The sequence below is a fragment of the Gigantopelta aegis genome, chromosome 8 (genome assembly GCF_016097555.1).
Source record: "Gigantopelta aegis isolate Gae_Host chromosome 8, Gae_host_genome, whole genome shotgun sequence".
Taxonomy (NCBI): domain Eukaryota; kingdom Metazoa; phylum Mollusca; class Gastropoda; order Neomphalida; family Peltospiridae; genus Gigantopelta; species Gigantopelta aegis.
This window is the reverse complement of record NC_054706.1, coordinates 4,003,960-4,022,633: the sequence shown is the minus strand read 5'-3', so window position 1 is coordinate 4,022,633 and position 18,674 is coordinate 4,003,960. Positions and strand designations below refer to the sequence as shown.

The 18,674-nt window shown below is 40.7% G+C and overlaps 1 protein-coding gene across 3 annotated transcripts in view; it reads left to right on the top strand.

The window, feature by feature from the left end:
* Window positions 1–18,674, top strand: part of LOC121378286 (mitotic checkpoint serine/threonine-protein kinase BUB1-like) — a 59,480-nt gene that overhangs the window by 22,602 nt on the left and 18,204 nt on the right. For 2 of the 3 annotated variants that reach the window (XM_041506387.1, XM_041506385.1), the window contains 8 exons: window positions 2,118–2,352; window positions 3,436–3,619; window positions 5,745–5,859; window positions 6,660–6,786; window positions 11,077–11,393; window positions 12,104–12,468; window positions 12,827–12,951; window positions 13,795–13,881. In XM_041506387.1, the coding sequence (XP_041362321.1) occupies window positions 2,118–2,352; window positions 3,436–3,619; window positions 5,745–5,859; window positions 6,660–6,786; window positions 11,077–11,393; window positions 12,104–12,468; window positions 12,827–12,951; window positions 13,795–13,881 (1,555 nt within the window). The remainder of the gene's footprint in view (window positions 1–2,117; window positions 2,353–3,435; window positions 3,620–5,744; window positions 5,860–6,659; window positions 6,787–11,076; window positions 11,394–12,103; window positions 12,469–12,826; window positions 12,952–13,794; window positions 13,882–18,674) is intronic. The other variant, XM_041506386.1, reaches the window with a different exon arrangement.

Here is an 18,674-nt window from a genome sequence, read left to right as displayed (position 1 = left end):
TTGTATTACCTTTACCATAAATCTCCCAAAAAACTACAGGAACTGAAAACTTTGCACAATTTAGTCAAAGATACATTTGAATTTGAAGAGGGCTCTCTGAAACCAAAACGTGCTTGTGGTACAAGGTGGATTTCTTTCAAGTTGTCAGCACTGCGGATGGTCCTGGATAAATATGGTGTTTACATGCAACATCTACAGCACTTAGCTGGTGACAAAAAATGTAAAGATCATAAAAAGATATGTGGTTATCTGTGTGAGTGGAATTCTAGTCGCATGCTTTTGTATGTTGCATTCTTTATTGATGTCCTGAACCCAGCAGCTATATTGTCCAAAGCATTTCAAGAAGATGTTATTGACAGTGTTGGAGTTCTACATAATATCAAGTGTTCTGAAGAATCTCTTGATCAATTGTTAACTAGGTCTTTTGAGGATCTTCCTGCTGTTAAATTTCTGTTTGGAAAGTTACAAAAGACTGATTCAGTGTACACTTATCAGGGGATAGAATTCACTAAAACAAGTTTTCTGAAGGCCACTGAAGATGTAAAATCAGCAAAGAATACCATTATAAATGCTGTACACTGTGCCATGGATTCCAGACTAAAGGGTGGCAGCAGTATACAGCTGAATAATGTTGCCACTATATTAAACACTGAACACTGGAAATCAAATGTTGATGTGGCAGGTGTAGACTTTACGGATGTCAATGTTACTGAACTGATAGAGAACTTTCAGCCTGTATTGCTGAAACAAGGATTTTCTCCAGATGCCTCTCCTCAAAATATTCTAGAGGAATGGCACGACATGGTCAGGTACACACTGGACTTTTTACAGCCACATAAAAGTTGTTACAAAAAAACCTGGAAAATTTTGTTTAACTGCTCTAAGTCCACTAAGTGGAAGAATATACTGACTTTCATTGAACTTTTGTTTTCTGTACCAGTTTGTAATGCAAAACTTGAGAGAATGTTTTCTCGCTTAAAAAGAACAAAGAGTCATAGCAGGTGTTCTTTAGGTGAGGACAGGTTAACAAATATCCTACGAATTGTTGAGGAAGGTCCCCCACTGGGATCATTTGATGTAAGCCCTGTAGTTCATCTGTGGAACCAGGTGAAAAGGAGGAGACCAAATCAGAAGAAAAGGCAAATGTACAAAAAGAGACCCCCAAAAGTAAAATACCAGAAACTAGAAACTGAAAGAAAGGAGATTAGTGGATCTGATTCGGAGTCTGGTGACACAAGTGAAAGTTTTAGTGATAATGAAAATGTATTCTGTTTATCTGACAGTAGTGACAGTTCAACATTTGAAGGTTTCCTGCCTACGGATATATAACATGAACGATATCATAAACTAGAAACTAGAAACCGAAATCAGATACAAGTCAAAGTTATGCTGACAACATTGTTTCTTATCTGATTCTGACAACAGTGGCTGCTTAAGATTTGAAGGTTTCTTACCAAAGTGATATTGGCAGTTGTTGATCTGAATACAATAACAATGACCATATAAGTAATTTATCAGTCATACTATAATTTCATGCATTTATTAATATTACAGGATTAATAAAAGATAAATAACATTCTAAAATTTGTAATAATTGCTTTCGATATTTACACACTGGCATGCAATTTGGTGACAGGTACATTTTAATTTGTGACAGGCACAAACTGACTGATATAGGACAGCTTGACAGGCACGGTCCAAATAATTATTTCCAGGCCTGAAATGGTGGTGAATAGTTGTGGAATGTCATTGATAGCATTGTAGGAGTCCTGTAAATAATTGCACAGAACATGAGAGTGAAATGAAGTCTCAGTTATTTTTAACACAGTTCATAATACCTCATCTTTTTAATTTGAGATAAGATAAGCATAAGAAGGGAAGGGTGTATTTGGAAATGAGCAGGGGTTAACCCGATGTAAAGGAGTGGCGAATGGTGGATGAATTACTCGTTTAATGTAAACGTATTAGAATGACGAAGTGAGTAATTGCAATAATTCAAGAATGATCTTCAGCTCATTTTGCTTCTGCTCCTGGCAAAGACTGCCTTTTTGGTTCTCCTTCCTAGAAGAGCTTACTAAATGTAGACCAGTTTAGCATATTTGATCTTTGTTTAACAGAAATAACGGACAAGTGACCCAGCAGTTGAATTTCGATGATATGACCTTGCCTGGTACTGTTTCGGCTGACCTGGGTCAAGGTCATGTGGTGCCAGGCGTCCCAAACGAGAGTCTGAACACCAGTGAACGGACGCCCAGTCTGACGTTACCACTCAACACGACTCACTCCTCGGGCTCACGGTCACGACACAGCGCCCCCAGTCCGTTCAGCGACAGCTTTCACAAGGGAAGAGGGGTAAGCACATGGCAGGGACGTGATTGATGAAATAACATGGAAGTAAAACAGTTGAATACTTCTAGTAAAACATATTAACAGAAAAATCAGGTCAAATACTAGCCTTATGTATATTCAGACAACCATCACATACTGACAGTTTAACAAATGAAGAGGTGTAAGCATGTGATTGCTAAAATAACATAAGCAAAACAGTTGAATACTTCCTTTTAAAAACATGTTAAGTAACTAGTAAATAAATGTGCCCTTGTTATATAAAAAACCCCAAAATAATTAGTATTTTCTGGCATTAGTAAAATAAATCCAGCCAAGACCCAAACAGTGCTTGGCTGATCCATTGCAAAAGGCAGGATATGTCTTGATGTCCAGTATATATATAGATAGATAGATTAAGCGACAAACGAGCATCACTGATAAGTGAATGTGTTATTGATAGACAGTAAGTAAGTTGGTGTGTTGACATCTGTTGTGTGATTTTGTTTTTGAAATCGTATTACACTGTAGAGTATTTCCTTGATAATTATTAAAATGTGATTAATTTAAGGAATTTTTATTAGCCAAAGAGTAAATGTTGTAGCCACTTTGTATAAGAAATTATCAATTGGCTAATTTGCACTGTACAGGGTGAGCCCTGGTATTAGGTCCAAGATACTGTGGCGGTTTAGACTTCTCACTACTGCTAATGACAGGCTGTTTTACTGGCTGGATGCCCAGGGATGTGAGAGCTACGCGGAAATGCACTTTTCCATTTCGATGCGAAAATGAAAAAACGAAAGTAGTATCGCGTGATCGCAAGTAGTATTTGTGTGTAGTACATTCACTGTGATTGGCCAGCTTTGTCCAATCCAGGATATGCTACTTGAAAGCCTTTGTTTGACTTTGGTGAGCAGTAATCTTTTTTGTTCCAGCCCCTCTCACATCCTGAATGCCAGGTATATTGTGCTCCATTTTCATAGTTATTAAAATATTAATTTTATTGATTGCTCCAATAACAAATTCTAAGTCAACACTTTTGCACGGTTTCTTGGAAGATTACATCAAGTAGACTCTTAAAATTAGTTACCTCCTTATTTTCTCCTCCAGGCCCTGACTGCGCCCTCTCCCACTGTGTGTACCCTGGAGGCTATCAATGCTGTTCGGGGAATGTTCAACTCATCGCTGGAGTCGGATAAACGGATGATGGACACCAGCAACACGATGGACATGAAGGAAGATGTGTTATCGAGACAACCACAGCAGGGTATCACTGCTTTGTTTATAAATAAAGGTCACTGGATTTATTTCTCTTCAGTCTGACCTCTGACCTAGGGCACTTTCCCTCTAGGGGCGTAATTTAGCTCAGTTGGTTGTGTGCTTACTTAGGTGCTTGCGTCAGTGGATCCATTCAACCGATTGAGGCTTTTTCTCATTCCAACCAGTGCACCACAACTGGTCAACGGCTGTGGTATGTGCCGTCCTATCTGTGAGAAAGTACATATAAAAGATCCTTTGCTGCTAATGGAACTATGTAGTGGGTTTCCTCTGATGACTACGTGTCAGAATTACCAAATGTTTGCTTATTGGTCCCATACCGGTCCAGCTGAAGGGGACTAGGTTTCAATTCCATCCATCTGTCTGGTCCCATACCGGTCCAGCTGAAGGGGACTAGGTTTCAATTCCATCCATCTGTCTGTCCCATACCGGTCCAGCTGAAGGGGACTAGGTTTCAATTCCATCCATCTGTCTGGTCCCATACCGGTCCAGCTGAAGGGGACTAGGTTTCATCTCCATCCATCTGTCTGGTCCCATACTGGTCCAGCTGAAGGGGACTAGGTTTCAATTCCATCCATCTGTCTGTCCCATACCGGTCCAGCTGAAGGGGACTAGGTTTCAATTCCATCCATCTGTCTGTCCCATACCGGTCCAGCTGAAGGGGACTAGGTTTCAATTCCATCCATCTGTCTGTCCCATACCGGTCCAGCTGAAGGGGACTAGGTTTCAATTCCATCCATCTGTCTGGTCCCATAGCGGTCCAGCTGAAGGGGACTAGGTTTCAATTCCATCCATCTGTCTGTCCCATACCGGTCCAGCTGAAGGGGACTAGGTTTCAATTCCATCCATCTGTCTGGTCCCATACCGGTCCAGCTGAAGGGGACTAGGTTTCATCTCCATCCATCTGTCTGGTCCCATACCGGTCCAGCTGAAGGGGACTAGGTTTCATCTCCATCCATCTGTCTGGTCCCATACCGGTCCAGCTGAAGGGGACTAGGTTTCATCTCCATCCATCTGTCTGGTCCCATACCGGTCCAGCTGAAGGGGACTAGGTTTCAATTCCATCCATCTGTCTGGTCCCATACCGGTCCAGCTGAAGGGGACTAGGTTTCATCTCCATCCATCTGTCTGGTCCCATACCGGTCCAGCTGAAGGGGACTAGGTTTCATCTCCATCCATCTGTCTGGTCCCATACCGGTCCAGCTGAAGGGGACTAGGTTTCAATTCCATCCATCTGTCTGGTCCCCTACCGGTCCAGCTGAAGGGGACTAGGTTTCAATTCCATCCATCTGTCTGGTCCCATACCGGTCCAGCTGAAGGGGACTAGGTTTCAATTTCATCCATCTGTCTGTACTGCTCATATAGTTTATAGACGGTTTTTCACAAATTTTGTGTATTGATTTATGTAGTAACAGATCAAATTTGACCCATTTTTGACAACATTTATCCATGTTTGATGGAGTTCTGGCCCTTGAACTTAGAAGATTTTGAACATTTGTGGGGCCCGGTGGGGTGGATAGTATTGCTTTAGCTGTACTCCTAGAATGCTGGTCATTAAAGATAAAAACATGATTGCATATTACATAATAGGGTGAAAGTTTGTGTTATTGTCTGTGTAGTATGACAGACGAGTGTTGTGTATTTGTAGGTAAACTGATCTGTAAGTTTATGTAGTATGACAGACGAGCGTTGTGTATTTGTAGGTGGACTGATCTGCAAGTTTGTGTATTATGACAGACGAGAGTTGTGTATTTGTAAGTGAACTGGTCTGCAAGTTTGTATAGTATGACAGACGAGCGTTGTGTATTTGTAGGTGAACTGATCTGTAAGTTTGTATAGTATGACAGACGAGCGTTGTGTATTTGTAGGTGAACTGGTCTGCAAGTTTGTGTATTATGACAGACAAGCATTGTGTATTTGTAGGTGAACTGGTCTGCAAGTTTGTAGTATGACAGACGAGCGTTGTGTATTTGTAGGTGAACTGGTCTGCAAGTTTGTGTATTATGACAGATGAGCGTTGTGTATTTGTAGGTGAACTGGTCTGCAAGTTCGTCTAGTATGACAGATGAGCGTTGTATATTTGTAGGTGAACTGGTCTGCAAGTTTGTCAAGTATGACAGACGAGTGTTGTGTATTTGTAGGTGAACTGATCTGCGACCAGGAAGCTCCGTTCACGATATACTCAACTGACGAGGCAGGCGGTGGGGCTGGCCCTATACAGGTCTTCTGTGATGACCAGGAGAACAAGGAGAACTGGTAACATTCATTACTGTTAAAGTGTTAATTCTTGTTCCAGCCAGTGCACCACAACTGGTATATCAAAGGCAGTGGTATGTACTACCCTGTCTGTGGGATGGTGCATATAAAAGAACCCTTGCTGCTAATTGAAAATAGTAGCTCATGAAGTGGCGACAGAGGGTTTCCTCTATCAATATCTGTATGGTCCTTAACCATATGTCTGATGCCATATAACCGTAAATAAAATGTGTTGAGTGCATCGTTAAATAAAACATGTCTTTCTTTCTGTTAGTCTTTTTACCCTCCCACTGGTCCAGCCAGAGGGAACTAAAGGTTTTGTTTGTCTGTCTGTCTATCCCTCAAATTGTTTTCCACACTTATTTTTTCGCAGTACTTAAGATTCTGTATAGCTCCACCAGGTAGTGTTACTGATCAAGTTTATGCTTCACGGGGATGTACCTATTTTAGACAGAGTTATAGCCCATGAACTTAGGAGTTACGGAAATATGTTGGGCTTTTAGAGGACAATGTATTGGTTTAGCAGTACTCTCAAAAAGCTTCTTGCACTGGTGTTGAGCATCAAGTGTACCGTTTATATCCTGTGTATTTGACCGTCTATCACAAGCATATTATTTGTTTCATGTCACTACATCTATTTTTGACTGAATTAAGCTCTTTCGGTCTTTTGTTGTAATAGCAGATTGTGAAATTTTCACCTCAATTGATTAAATAATTGTAACAAAGAATTATCATTGTGTTGCTGTTAACTTTTTCACCAAGACGAGTGTGGTCTGACTTTCCCTATTTCATTTTCACAGTATGGTGTCTAGAACCGATAAGAAACTGACCAAAAGGAAAGCTCTGGCTGGCATTCTTCAGCCATCACAGAGTGTCCCTGTCGATCCCTCTGGAGATAGTGACTTGATAGTGGAGGTGACAGACCAGGTAATGATTTCATTCTGTCAATCTCTCTGGAGACAGTGACTTGATAGTGGAGGTGACAGACCAGGTAATGATTTCATTCTGTCGATCTCTCTGGAGACGGTGACTTGATAGTGGAGGTGACAGACCAGGTAATGATTTCATTCTGTCGATCTCTCTGGAGACGGTGACTTGATAGTGGAGGTGACAGACCAGGTAATGATTTCATCCTGTCGATCTCTCTGGAGACGGTGACTTGATAGTGGAGGTGACATACGATGGTAATGATTTCATCCTGTCGATCCCTCTGGAGACAGTGACTTGATAGTGGAGGTGACATCCCAGGTAATGATTTCATCCTGTCGATCTCTCTGGAGACAGTGACTTGATAGTGGAGGTGACAGACCAGATAATGATTTCATTCTGTCGATCTCTCTGGAGACGGTGACTTGATAGTGGAGGTGACAGACCAGGTAATGATTTCATTCTGTCGATCTCTCTGGAGACGGTGACTTGATAGTGGAGGTGACAGACCAGGTAATGATTTCATTCTGTCGATCTCTCTGGAGACGGTGACTTGATAGTGGAGGTGACAGACCCGGTAATGATTTCATTCTGTCGATCTCTCTGGAGACGGTGACTTGATAGTGGAGGTGACAGACCAGGTAATGATTTCATTCTGTCGATCTTTCTGGAGACGGTGACTTGATAGTGGAGGTGACAGACCAGGTAATGATTTCATTCTGTCGATCTCTCTGGAGACGGTGACTTGATAGTGGAGGTGACAGACCAGGTAATGATTTCATCCTGTTGATCTCTCTGGAGACAGTGACTTGATAGTGGAGGTGACAGACGATGGTAATGATTTCATCCTGTCGATCCCTCTGGAGACAGTGACTTGATAGTGGAGGTGACAGACCAGGTAATGATTTCATCCTGTCGATCTCTCTGGAGACGGTGACTTGATAGTGGAGGTGACAGACCAGGTAATGATTTCATTCTGTCGATCTCTCAGGAGACGGTGACTTGATAGTGGAGGTGACAGACCAGGTAATGATTTCATTCTGTCGATCACTCTGGAGACAGTGACTTGATAGTGGAGGTGACAGACCAGGTAATGATTTCATTCTGTCGATCTCTCTGGAGACAGTGACTTGATAGTGGAGGTGACAGACCAGGTAATGATTTGATTCTGTCGATCTCTCTGGAGACAATGACTTGATAGTGGAGGTGACAGACCAAGTAATGATTTCATTCTGTCGATCTCTCTGGAGACAGTGACTTGATAGTGGAGGTGACAGACCAGGTAATGAAAGAAAGAAAGAAATGTTTTATTTAACGACGCACTCAACACATTTTATTTACGGTTATATGGCGTCAGACATATGGTTAAGGACCACACAGATTTTGAGAGGAAACCCGCTGTCGCCACTACATGGGCTACTCTTCCGATTGGCAGCAAGGAATCTTTTATTTGCGCTTCCCACAGGCAGGATAGCACAAACCATGGCCTTTGTTGAACCAGTTATGGATCACTGGTCGGTGCAAGTGGTTTACACCTACCCATTGAGCCTTGCGGAGCACTCACTAAGGGTTTGGAGTCGGTATCTGGATTAAAAATCCCATGCCTCGACTGGGATCCGAACCCAGTACCTACCAGCCTGTAGACTGATGGCCTGCCACGACGCCACCGAGGCCGGTAACCAGGTAATGATTTCATTCTGTCGATCTCTCTGGAGACAGTGACTTGATAGTGGAGGTGACAGACCAGGTAATGATTTCATTCTGTCGATCTCTCTGGAGACAGTGACTTGATAGTGGAGGTGACAGACCAGGTAATGATTTCATTCTGTTCGATCCCTCTGGAGACAGTGACTTGATAGTGGAGGTGACAGACCAGGTAATGATTTCATCCTGTCGATCTCTCTTGAGACAGTGACTTGATAGTGGAGGTTACAGACCAGGTAATGATTTCATTCTGTCGATCTCTCTGGAGAGAGTGACTTGATAGTGGAGGTGACAGACCAGGTAATGATTTCATTCTGTCGATCCCTCTGGAGACAGTGACTTGATAGTGGAGGTGACAGACCAGGTAATGATTTCATTCTGTCGATCCCTCTGGAGAGAGTGACTTGATAGTGGAGGTGACAGACCAGGTAATGATTTCATTCTGTGTAAAGGTGGCTTGTAGCTCACACACCCTGAGGTGTGATGGGTCATAGGATTAATTACTAGCTATGTTTCCCCCAATCTCAGCCAGTGCCCAGAACTGGTTCATGGCTTAAAGGGAGAGTAAACTCAAACATGAGCCTTATGTGTTGGAAAGATGCATACCCGGACAACCAACACATACTGACACTTTAATAAATGAAAAACATGTAATTTTAGAGTTAAAAACGTGATTATTCCTGCTAACTGGGGGCAGCCATTTTCTTTTGTTTTCGAGGCGTCCGGTACTCTAGCCTGGGGCAAAGTGACATCAGCTCCGACCAACTTCTTTATGCACAAAAGCAGTAATTTACGACAAGGCGCTTCTCTTTGATCAACCTGACTTGTAAAACAACATAAATGATGTGATAATATAATGAACTATTTAAATAAATATATTTCAAGTTGCATTAACCTTTAGACTACTGGATTAATTTTTAACAAAAACCACGTTGAGTGGGTACAAGTTATAATTTTTACTCACATACCGTATTTGACCGGAAATTAGCCCATGTCTTTGAATAAGCCCCCCTCCGTTTTGATAGCATTTAAGAAATGAGGCCCTCATTCGTAAATAAGCCCACCCCCAACTTCGTCACCTTATAAATAACAGAAACTGCAAGTTTGCTCAAAGTTCATTTAAAAGGTCATACCTCCTGCAGATAATTAAACACAAATGTTACACAATATTTTACCACCAGTGAGATTTAGCAGTCTAACAGTAACAGTGTGTAACATTGTTTTCAATTTCATGCCTGCAGTATTTCTTTGAAGTACCCAAGCCAAAGTCTGAACTAAAACCAATGTCTATTTTTACCACCACACTGGGTCCGCAGTTAATGCTAATTAGGCAAATACCTTACTCTGATTGGCTAAGAACAATGACCTAGATTGACAATTCTTTGTATAGTGTAACTGTAAGCTGGCTGCCTGTGTCAGAAACGTGTGTATACACTATTGAGTTTGTTGTTAATTGCTGTTGTTTTAAGTCTTCTCAGCATTAAATTTTGGATGTAAATAAACAGCACTGGTAAGTAATTGTAACATAGAAGGTGTGTTTCTGATAATTAGATACTAGTAAAAAAAACTTCTTTTTTTTATTAATAAACAATTATTATTTATTAATAACAAATGGAACACCAATTAATAGATGTGCTAATGAACATTTTTTGTTTTCTTCCTAGTTCATTTAATATATATTTTTTTTTTTCTTCAACAAAACTGGCCCCTTGTCTGGGAATAAGCCCACCCCATGCTAAGCTCACAATGAGTTGTCTTGGCCCCCTAGGCTTATTTCCGGTCAAATACGGTATATTCACTTAAATGTTGTATAAATACATGAAATAAAGTTCATATATGAATCGGTAAGTATTATTTTCGTGTCTTTTTTGTAATTTTTATTATTTTTAGATATCAGCTAATGGTGATTAAAATTAGGCAAAAAATCGAAAAAGTTGCGTTTACTTACGGGCATTTTTTGGCCAGCTGTCCAGTATTTATGTCCATTATTCCCAATAACAGTGGTTTTCTGACCAGAATTTTTTTTTAAACCCGAACTATGATTCATATTGCAATATTTGGTAATTTTCGTTGTTGGTAAAACGATCAAATTTATTATCAAATTAGCTGTCACAATCAGCTATCGATCCCTGAAAATGACCGCGACGTGCCACCATTGTTGTCAAGCGAAAATACTTGCCGAAAACCACTTTCAATTGAAAAAATCAAAACAAAAGCCACCATTTTGAAAAAAAAAAAAAATTCTTTTATTATATTTCCATTTCCGGTGAGTGTTGTGTGCAAAACGGCGGGAAATATGAATTGGGGAATGCACTGTATACAGTGTACAGTATGTCGACTGACGTGACGTCGGGCGAGATATCTCGCCTGCAGTACTCAGAAGGTTAAACACTTTTCTTATGGCTGTATTTTTGTATTGCTTTAGTATGTTAATTATTAACGGCGATGTTACTAGTTGATGCTATTGTTTTTGTAAAGAATGTTGGTGGTTGGTTCACAAAAGGAATTAACAGCGTACATATCAGAGGTTAATATTATTCATACTGGACAAATGTTAATAAAATATCGGGTTTTTTTTTTATTCAGGTAAAGAATGACGAGGAATGTGAAATGGAAGGGATCGAGCGCCGCGCACTCGATGACTACACAATCGCAGCTGTCGGTTCCAGCGAGAGTTTCAGTGCCGCAGCTAAATTTGCATCCACACCATACAACCCGGCTGGAAGACTTGGCAGTCATGCAGCCAGCATCTCGAAATCACATCTGTCGAATGTGACACACGTGTCAAACATCACACAGTCTTCAAATGTGACACATTCTTCAAATGTGACGCAGTCTTCAAACGTGACACAACCTCAGAACTTTGATGCGGCAATGGCTACTCCTTCTAAGAAAGGACTGAGGTTTGTTTACCATTTAATATAAAGACATGTCCTGTCCACTTTAATAAGTGCAACCTGTAGTTGACTAGTGTTGGGAATTAGTTGTAATTTCATCATTGATTATTCATAATCGGTTTGTGTCAGAATATAATATAGTGTAAGAATTGTAGGAACAATTTGAATTATAAGAACAGACATATTTCCCTCATTTGGTCTCTCTCTGATATTCTAATGCATATTGCAGTATGATGTGTATTGCTGTGTGTCACATTTCCCTCATGGCATCTGGTAGAACACAAATTTAGCTTTACTTAATGTTTAGCATTAGCAGCTTCCATATTAAAGAAAACACTCTTTAATTGGGATGTTTTATCTGTTTTAATATGTTAAGAATAGCTTACAACTGGTAATTTCATTAAAAAGCTAGTGACATTTTGATTACAGTGCATCAGACATTGTGTTCTGCATCGTTACTGATGAGGCTGTACCATTTGTGGTAATCTTAGTTTATACTGGCCAAGCTCTAAGACAGCAGAAAAGTTTCCCCAAATTATCTATAAAACTTTAAAAAACTGTAAAAACCTCACAAGAAATGATTTCACCAAATGAAAGTAAAATTTGCCAAATGTTTTTAAAATTAGTAACTGGTGAATTTGACAAGTGGTAGAGGTAGCCCTGAATTATGATTATTACTGTGATATTTATAAAGGTTTTTTAATCTTCACTTTCAGTCCAATATTTGAAGGCTTGAGCGAGGGGAGCAGCGAGGAGTGGAAATCGCACGCAAGCAGTCTAGCCAGCCACTCAGCGGGGCTGAGCCTGCTGCACCAGTCTGACGGCCACGCCCTGCCCACCGTCCCCGAGGGGAAGCCCGGCCACTGTATCGACATGACCACCTATGTGGTGCCCGATCTGGACGAACACACGCAGGCCTTACACAACATGTCGGTGAGGATCGACCCGTGCAACCCATTCGATGAGCAGACCATCGCTGGCTTCTTGGAATCGCTGCCCACGCCACTCTCTGACTACCCTAACTATGTGACGCTCGACTCAAAGATACCCAAAATTGTTTCAAATGCATTTATCCACCTGGGTGAGAATTTTATAGTTGGCATATAATTAGTATCTAGTTGTGAATATTTTAGAAGAATATACATTAAGATTTTTGATGGGAGTGGGTGGGTGATTTCAAACCCATGTTAAAACAATCACCTGACGGAATATTTTTCAGTAGCCTGTTTAATATGTGTCGAATTTTACTTACTGTTTTAGATAACTTTAAAAAAAAAAATATTGAGGTTTTAACTATAATATATTTGTGATGAAAGCTTAATGTGTAATCCCTCTACATTTTAAAGTTGAAAAGTTTTTTACCTTTTTTTTTTATCACCAATAATAGATTACAGCTATCAAGAATTGCCTGTTTATTTATTTATTTTTTACTATTTTAGGTCAGGAGTCTTACCAAGTGCTGCGGTGTATTGCACAGGGTGGATTCGGCAAGATATTCTGTGCAGATGAATTTAACATGGAAAATATGCTCAATTCGGCAGACAGTGCAAAGGTTGTAATAAAGGTAACCAACATGGCTTAAACTTTGCAGTATCCGTATTTGTTGACTTTGCAGTACCTGTATTTGTAGACTTTGCAGTACTGTATTTGTAGACTTTGCAGTACTTACCTGTATTTGTAGAATTTGCAGTACTTACCTGTATTTGTAGACTTTGCAGTACTTACTGTATTTGTAGACTATGCAGTACTTACTGTATTTGTAGACTTTGCAGTACTTACCTGTATTTGTAGACTTTGCAGTACCTGTATTTGTAGACCTTGCAGTACCTGTATTTTTAAATCATCACAGCTCCAGTATCTGTGTGAATAGGTCTTCAGTGTCTCACATATTTATCTTAGTTATTTTGTCATTAGTTTCCTGTCCTGTCTTTGCGACGGTCATGCAGTAACCTGTGCTAGTAATCAGATTGAATGGCCTATCTGACTGCAATGAATTTCCTTAACCTAAGAAAATAAAAACTAGAAAATTATACAATTTAATGTTGTATTTGTAAAAGTTTAATCCAGTAGATTGTGCAATTTTATACTTTTGGCTCTTACTTTCACTTAAAAATGTATAAATGTACAACTTAATATAATTTTTTTTATTTTATGACATTTAAGAGCAGTTAATGTTTAAAATTACACAAAATATTTAGAAAGTAGGTCTTACAAACATTTGTGACCAGATGGCCAGTATTTACAGCTGTTGTTCTCAATCACTTATGCTCCCATAATTTAAGTCTAATTCATATCCCAAGATTTTGTGATTTTTTTTCTTTGTTGGTAAAATAGATGCTAATATGTATGGTTTATATTACGACTTGCCTTGATTGTGTTACTATCGTCGTCGTATGTTTCCTCCTAGGTACAGCAACCAGCTTGTCCATGGGAGTTCTACATCTGTTGTGAAATTGCCAAGCGACTCAAACAACTGCAGATGCCTGTGGATATTGTAAGTACAGTGTGGGAATGTCATTAACAGAGCTCACCTTTTGATTCCAATTCTGCATTTATATTTCTGAAAAAATAAATCATCAGCTTGGTTACATACCTGATTATGTTAGTACACAGTAAAACATTTGATCTAGACTGAGGCTTAAATGTTAAAATATGTCACTGTCAGTACACGGCAATGAGTATTGTATGATCTGCAAGGAGTAGTGACAACTTAAAATATAATATGTAGAGATTTCGACTAGTTGGGAGTGTTTGAACATTGGTACTGCGACCAGTCCTGTCTGACGAGTGTGTATGTAGAGAGTTCGACTAGTTGGGAGTGTAGGAACATTGGTACTGCGACCAGTCCTGTCTGACTAGTGTGTATGTAGAGAGTTCGACTAGTTGGGAGTGTAGGAACATTGGTACTGCGACCAGTCCTGTCTGACTAGTGTGTATGTAGAGAGTTCGACTAGCTGGGAGTGTTGGAACATTGGTACTGCGACCAGTCCTGTCTGACTAGTGTGTATGTAGAGAGTTCGACTAGTTGGGAGTGTTTGAACATTGGTACTGCGACCAGTCCCGTCTGACGAGTGTGTATGGAGAGAGTTCGACTAGTTGGGAGTGTTTGAACATTGGTACTGCGACCAGTCCCGTCTGACGAGTGTGTATGGAGAGAGTTCGACTAGTTGGGAGTGTTTGAACATTGGTACTGCGACCAGTCCCGTCTGACGAGTGTATGTAGAGAGTTCGACTAGTTGGGAGTGTTTGAACATTGGTACTGCGACCAGTCCCGTCTGACGAGTGTGTATGGAGAGAGTTCGACTAGTTGGGAGTGTTTGAACATTGGTACTGCGACCAGTCCCGTCTGACGAGTGTGTATGTAGAGAGTTCGACTAGTTGGGAGTGTTTGAACATTGGTACTGCGACCAGTCCCGTCTGACGAGTGTGTATGTAGAGAGTTCGACTAGTTGGGAGTGTTTGAACATTGGTACTGCGACCAGTCCCGTCTGACGAGTGTGTATGTAGAGAGTTCGACTAGTTGGGAGTGTTTGAACATTGGTACTGCGACCAGTCCTGTCTGACGAGTGTGTATGTAGAGAGTTCGACTAGCTGGGAGTGTAGGAACATTGGCACTGCGACCAGTCCCGTCTGACGAGTGTGTATGTAGAGAGTTCGACTAGCTGGGAGTGCAGGAACATTGGTACTGCGACCAGTCCCGTCTGACGAGTGTGTATGTAGAGAGTTCGACTAGTTGGGAGTGTTTGAACATTGGCACTGCGACCAGTCCTGTCTGACGAGTGTGTATGTAGAGAGTTCGACTAGCTGGGAGTGTAGGAACATTGGCACTGCGACCAGTCCTGTCTGACTAGTGTGTATGTAGAGAGTTCGACTAGCTGGGAGTGTAGGAACATTGGCACTGCGACCAGTCCTGTCTGACTAGTGTGTATGTAGAGAGTTCGACTAGTTGGGAGTGTTTGAACATTGGCACTGCGACCAGTCCTGTCTGACGAGTGTGTATGTAGAGAGTTCGACTAGCTGGGAGTGTAGGAACATTGGTACTGCGACCAGTCCTGTCTGACGAGTGTGTATGTAGAGAGTTCGACTAGTTGGGAGTGTAGGAACATTGGTACTGCGACCAGTCCTGTCTGACTAGTGTGTATGTAGAGAGTTCGACTAGTTGGGAGTGTAGGAACATTGGTACTGCGACCAGTCCTGTCTGACTAGTGTGTATGTAGAGAGTTCGACTAGTTGGGAGTGTTTGAATATTGGTACTGCGACCAGTCCTGTCTGACTAGTGTGTATGTAGAGAGTTCGACTAGTTGGGAGTGTTTGAATATTAGTACTGCGACCAGTCCTGTCTGACTAGTGTTTATGTAGAGAGTTCGACTAGCTGGGAGTGTAGGAACATTGGCACTGCGACCAGTCCTGTCTGACGAGTGTGTATGTAGAGAGTTCGACTAGCTGGGAGTGTAGGAACATTGGCACTGCGACCAGTCCTGTCTGACTAGTGTGTATGTAGAGAGTTCGACTAGTTGGGAGTGCAGGAACATTGGCATTACGACCAGTCCTGTCTGATGAGTGTGTATGTAGAGAGTTCGACTAGTTGGGAGTGCAGGAACATTGGTACTGCGACCAGTCCTGTCTGACGAGTGTGTATGTAGAGAGTTCGACTAGCTGGGAGTGTAGGAACATTGGTACTGCGACCACTCCTGTCTGACGAGTGTGTATGTAGAGAGTTCGACTAGTTGGGAGTGTAGGAACATTGGTACTGCGACCAGTCCTGTCTGACTAGTGTGTATGTAGAGAGTTCGACTAGTTGGGAGTGTAGGAACATTGGTACTGCGACCAGTCCTGTCTGACTAGTGTGTATGTAGAGAGTTCGACTAGTTGGGAGTGTTTGAATATTGGTACTGCGACCAGTCCTGTCTGACTAGTGTGTATGTAGAGAGTTCGACTAGTTGGGAGTGTTTGAATATTAGTACTGCGACCAGTCCTGTCTGACTAGTGTTTATGTAGAGAGTTCGACTAGCTGGGAGTGTAGGAACATTGGCACTGCGACCAGTCCTGTCTGACGAGTGTGTATGTAGAGAGTTCGACTAGCTGGGAGTGTAGGAACATTGGCACTGCGACCAGTCCTGTCTGACTAGTGTGTATGTAGAGAGTTCGACTAGTTGGGAGTGCAGGAACATTGGCATTACGACCAGTCCTGTCTGATGAGTGTGTATGTAGAGAGTTCGACTAGTTGGGAGTGCAGGAACATTGGTACTGCGACCAGTCCTGTCTGACGAGTGTGTATGTAGAGAGTTCGACTAGCTGGGAGTGTAGGAACATTGGTACTGCGACCACTCCTGTCTGACGAGTGTGTATGTAGAGAGTTCGACTAGTTGGGAGTGCAGGAACATTGGCACTGCGACCAGTCCTGTCTGACTAGTGTGTAGTTAGTCGGTTGTCTTCCAGCTGTGACTGGGCATTTAAGTGAGTCGGTTGAGTGGTCACTTGAGGTGTTTATATAACGGTACTCTCAATTATGAAAAACACGAGTTACCGGAAGGGTTCACAGTTTATTCATACAAGGGAAACAAAACATAACGACCCTGTAAAGACAATAAACAATAATAAATATCATTGGCTTAAATAGTTAAAATACACACATAAAACTCAATCAACATTCAATCATATACATAATTCATAATTCAAAGATGATTGAATTATACCAAGGCATATAAATAAAATATATAGCATGATCTGCCTTTATTCAACACCTGGGTAATTATACCAACTTAATTTCCCTTAACTATCAAAATAAAATACTAAATGAATAAATGTAAATAAAATCCATAACGCTTAATTGGAAAGGGCATCTGTTATATATTTATATTAAGTAATTAACCCATCTATCATATATGGAAATACGCATCTACTGAAGAGTTCTTGTTACATAATTCCAGCCTAGAAACAAATAAAATGACATAAGTTATCATGTAAATACCATTATTCCAATATGGCTGCCATGAATAACTTTAAACGTTAACTATACCCTTTTATACACAATTGAGTACATTCCATGGAATAAGCATCATATATTATTTTGTTTTACCTGTAATATATTTTACCTGTAATATATTTTCATCAGGACTTCCTTCTTCCTCCATGAATGATTAAAGAAAATAACACTGGATATATTGTAATTATTTTTATTTTATTCCAATATGTAACAAATGTGTTTTATGTCAGTATGTGGAGGAAACTACCTGAAACAGTTGGTTTGAAATCATGATTACAAAATCCTAAAGATAAAAGGAACTGGTTCCTAACCTCACCCTCTACATATTATCTACATTTGTATAGGCATGTAGGAACGATATTTGAAGTGGGTGGGGGGGGGGAGGGGAAGGGGGAGGGGGAATACAGTCTCTAGTGAGGGATACAAACTAGATTTTTATCTTTATATCATCTTTATTTATGCAAAGTAGTGAAAACTTAAAACATACATTTTCATCCTAGAGTGTGTGATGGAGAACAAGCCCCTATGCCCGCCCCTCCCCAGTTCCTACGGGTCTGTTGTATTTTATATTAATAAATGCAAAGCCTACATAATAATATTGTCGATAAGACATATTAGTTGTAAAGTGATTGTCAGTATGTGGCAACAGTATAATATTTTCCAACATTTCTGTGTTTCTGTACCCGGCTGTGGACAGTTTCGGCAGACTGATAACACATTTTCTTAATAATTAAAAATACACGGTTTAACCAAACACATTAAAACTTGGAGGGTACTAGTTAAGAGAACAAAGTTTTTTGTTAAATTATTATATCTTGCTTTGGTGAGGAGGGGACGCTTTTTGCAAATTTGCGAAATTGGCCTATGGAATATCCACTGACGTGTCATATTTACATCTATGCTGAGCAAGATTTATGATGAAATATTATTAAATTGTGTGTGCTTTTCTTCTAATTAGGTCCATTTGCTTCAGTTTACATTAAAAATGTCATAAAAAAAATTATGTTTTAAAAAATGCTTGTATGCTAGTCTATGACCGTGTGGCTTCCTCGTCTTCGTCGGCAGTTGATTCATCCGAATTTTCGTCTAAGACAACATTTCCAGGATTAGGGACAAAGTATCTGATAAGTGGTTCAAACTGATACGGTTTGATGCCATTAGCACAAGCTGGACACAATTCTTCGTCACTCGAATCGCTAAGTTCGTCCATGCTGCTTGGTAGTTTCTTCAGTTTTCCTCTCATCGATGACGTCACGGGTCTAGCTCATCAATTGTCGACAGTTTCCGGCAAACATCGGAGA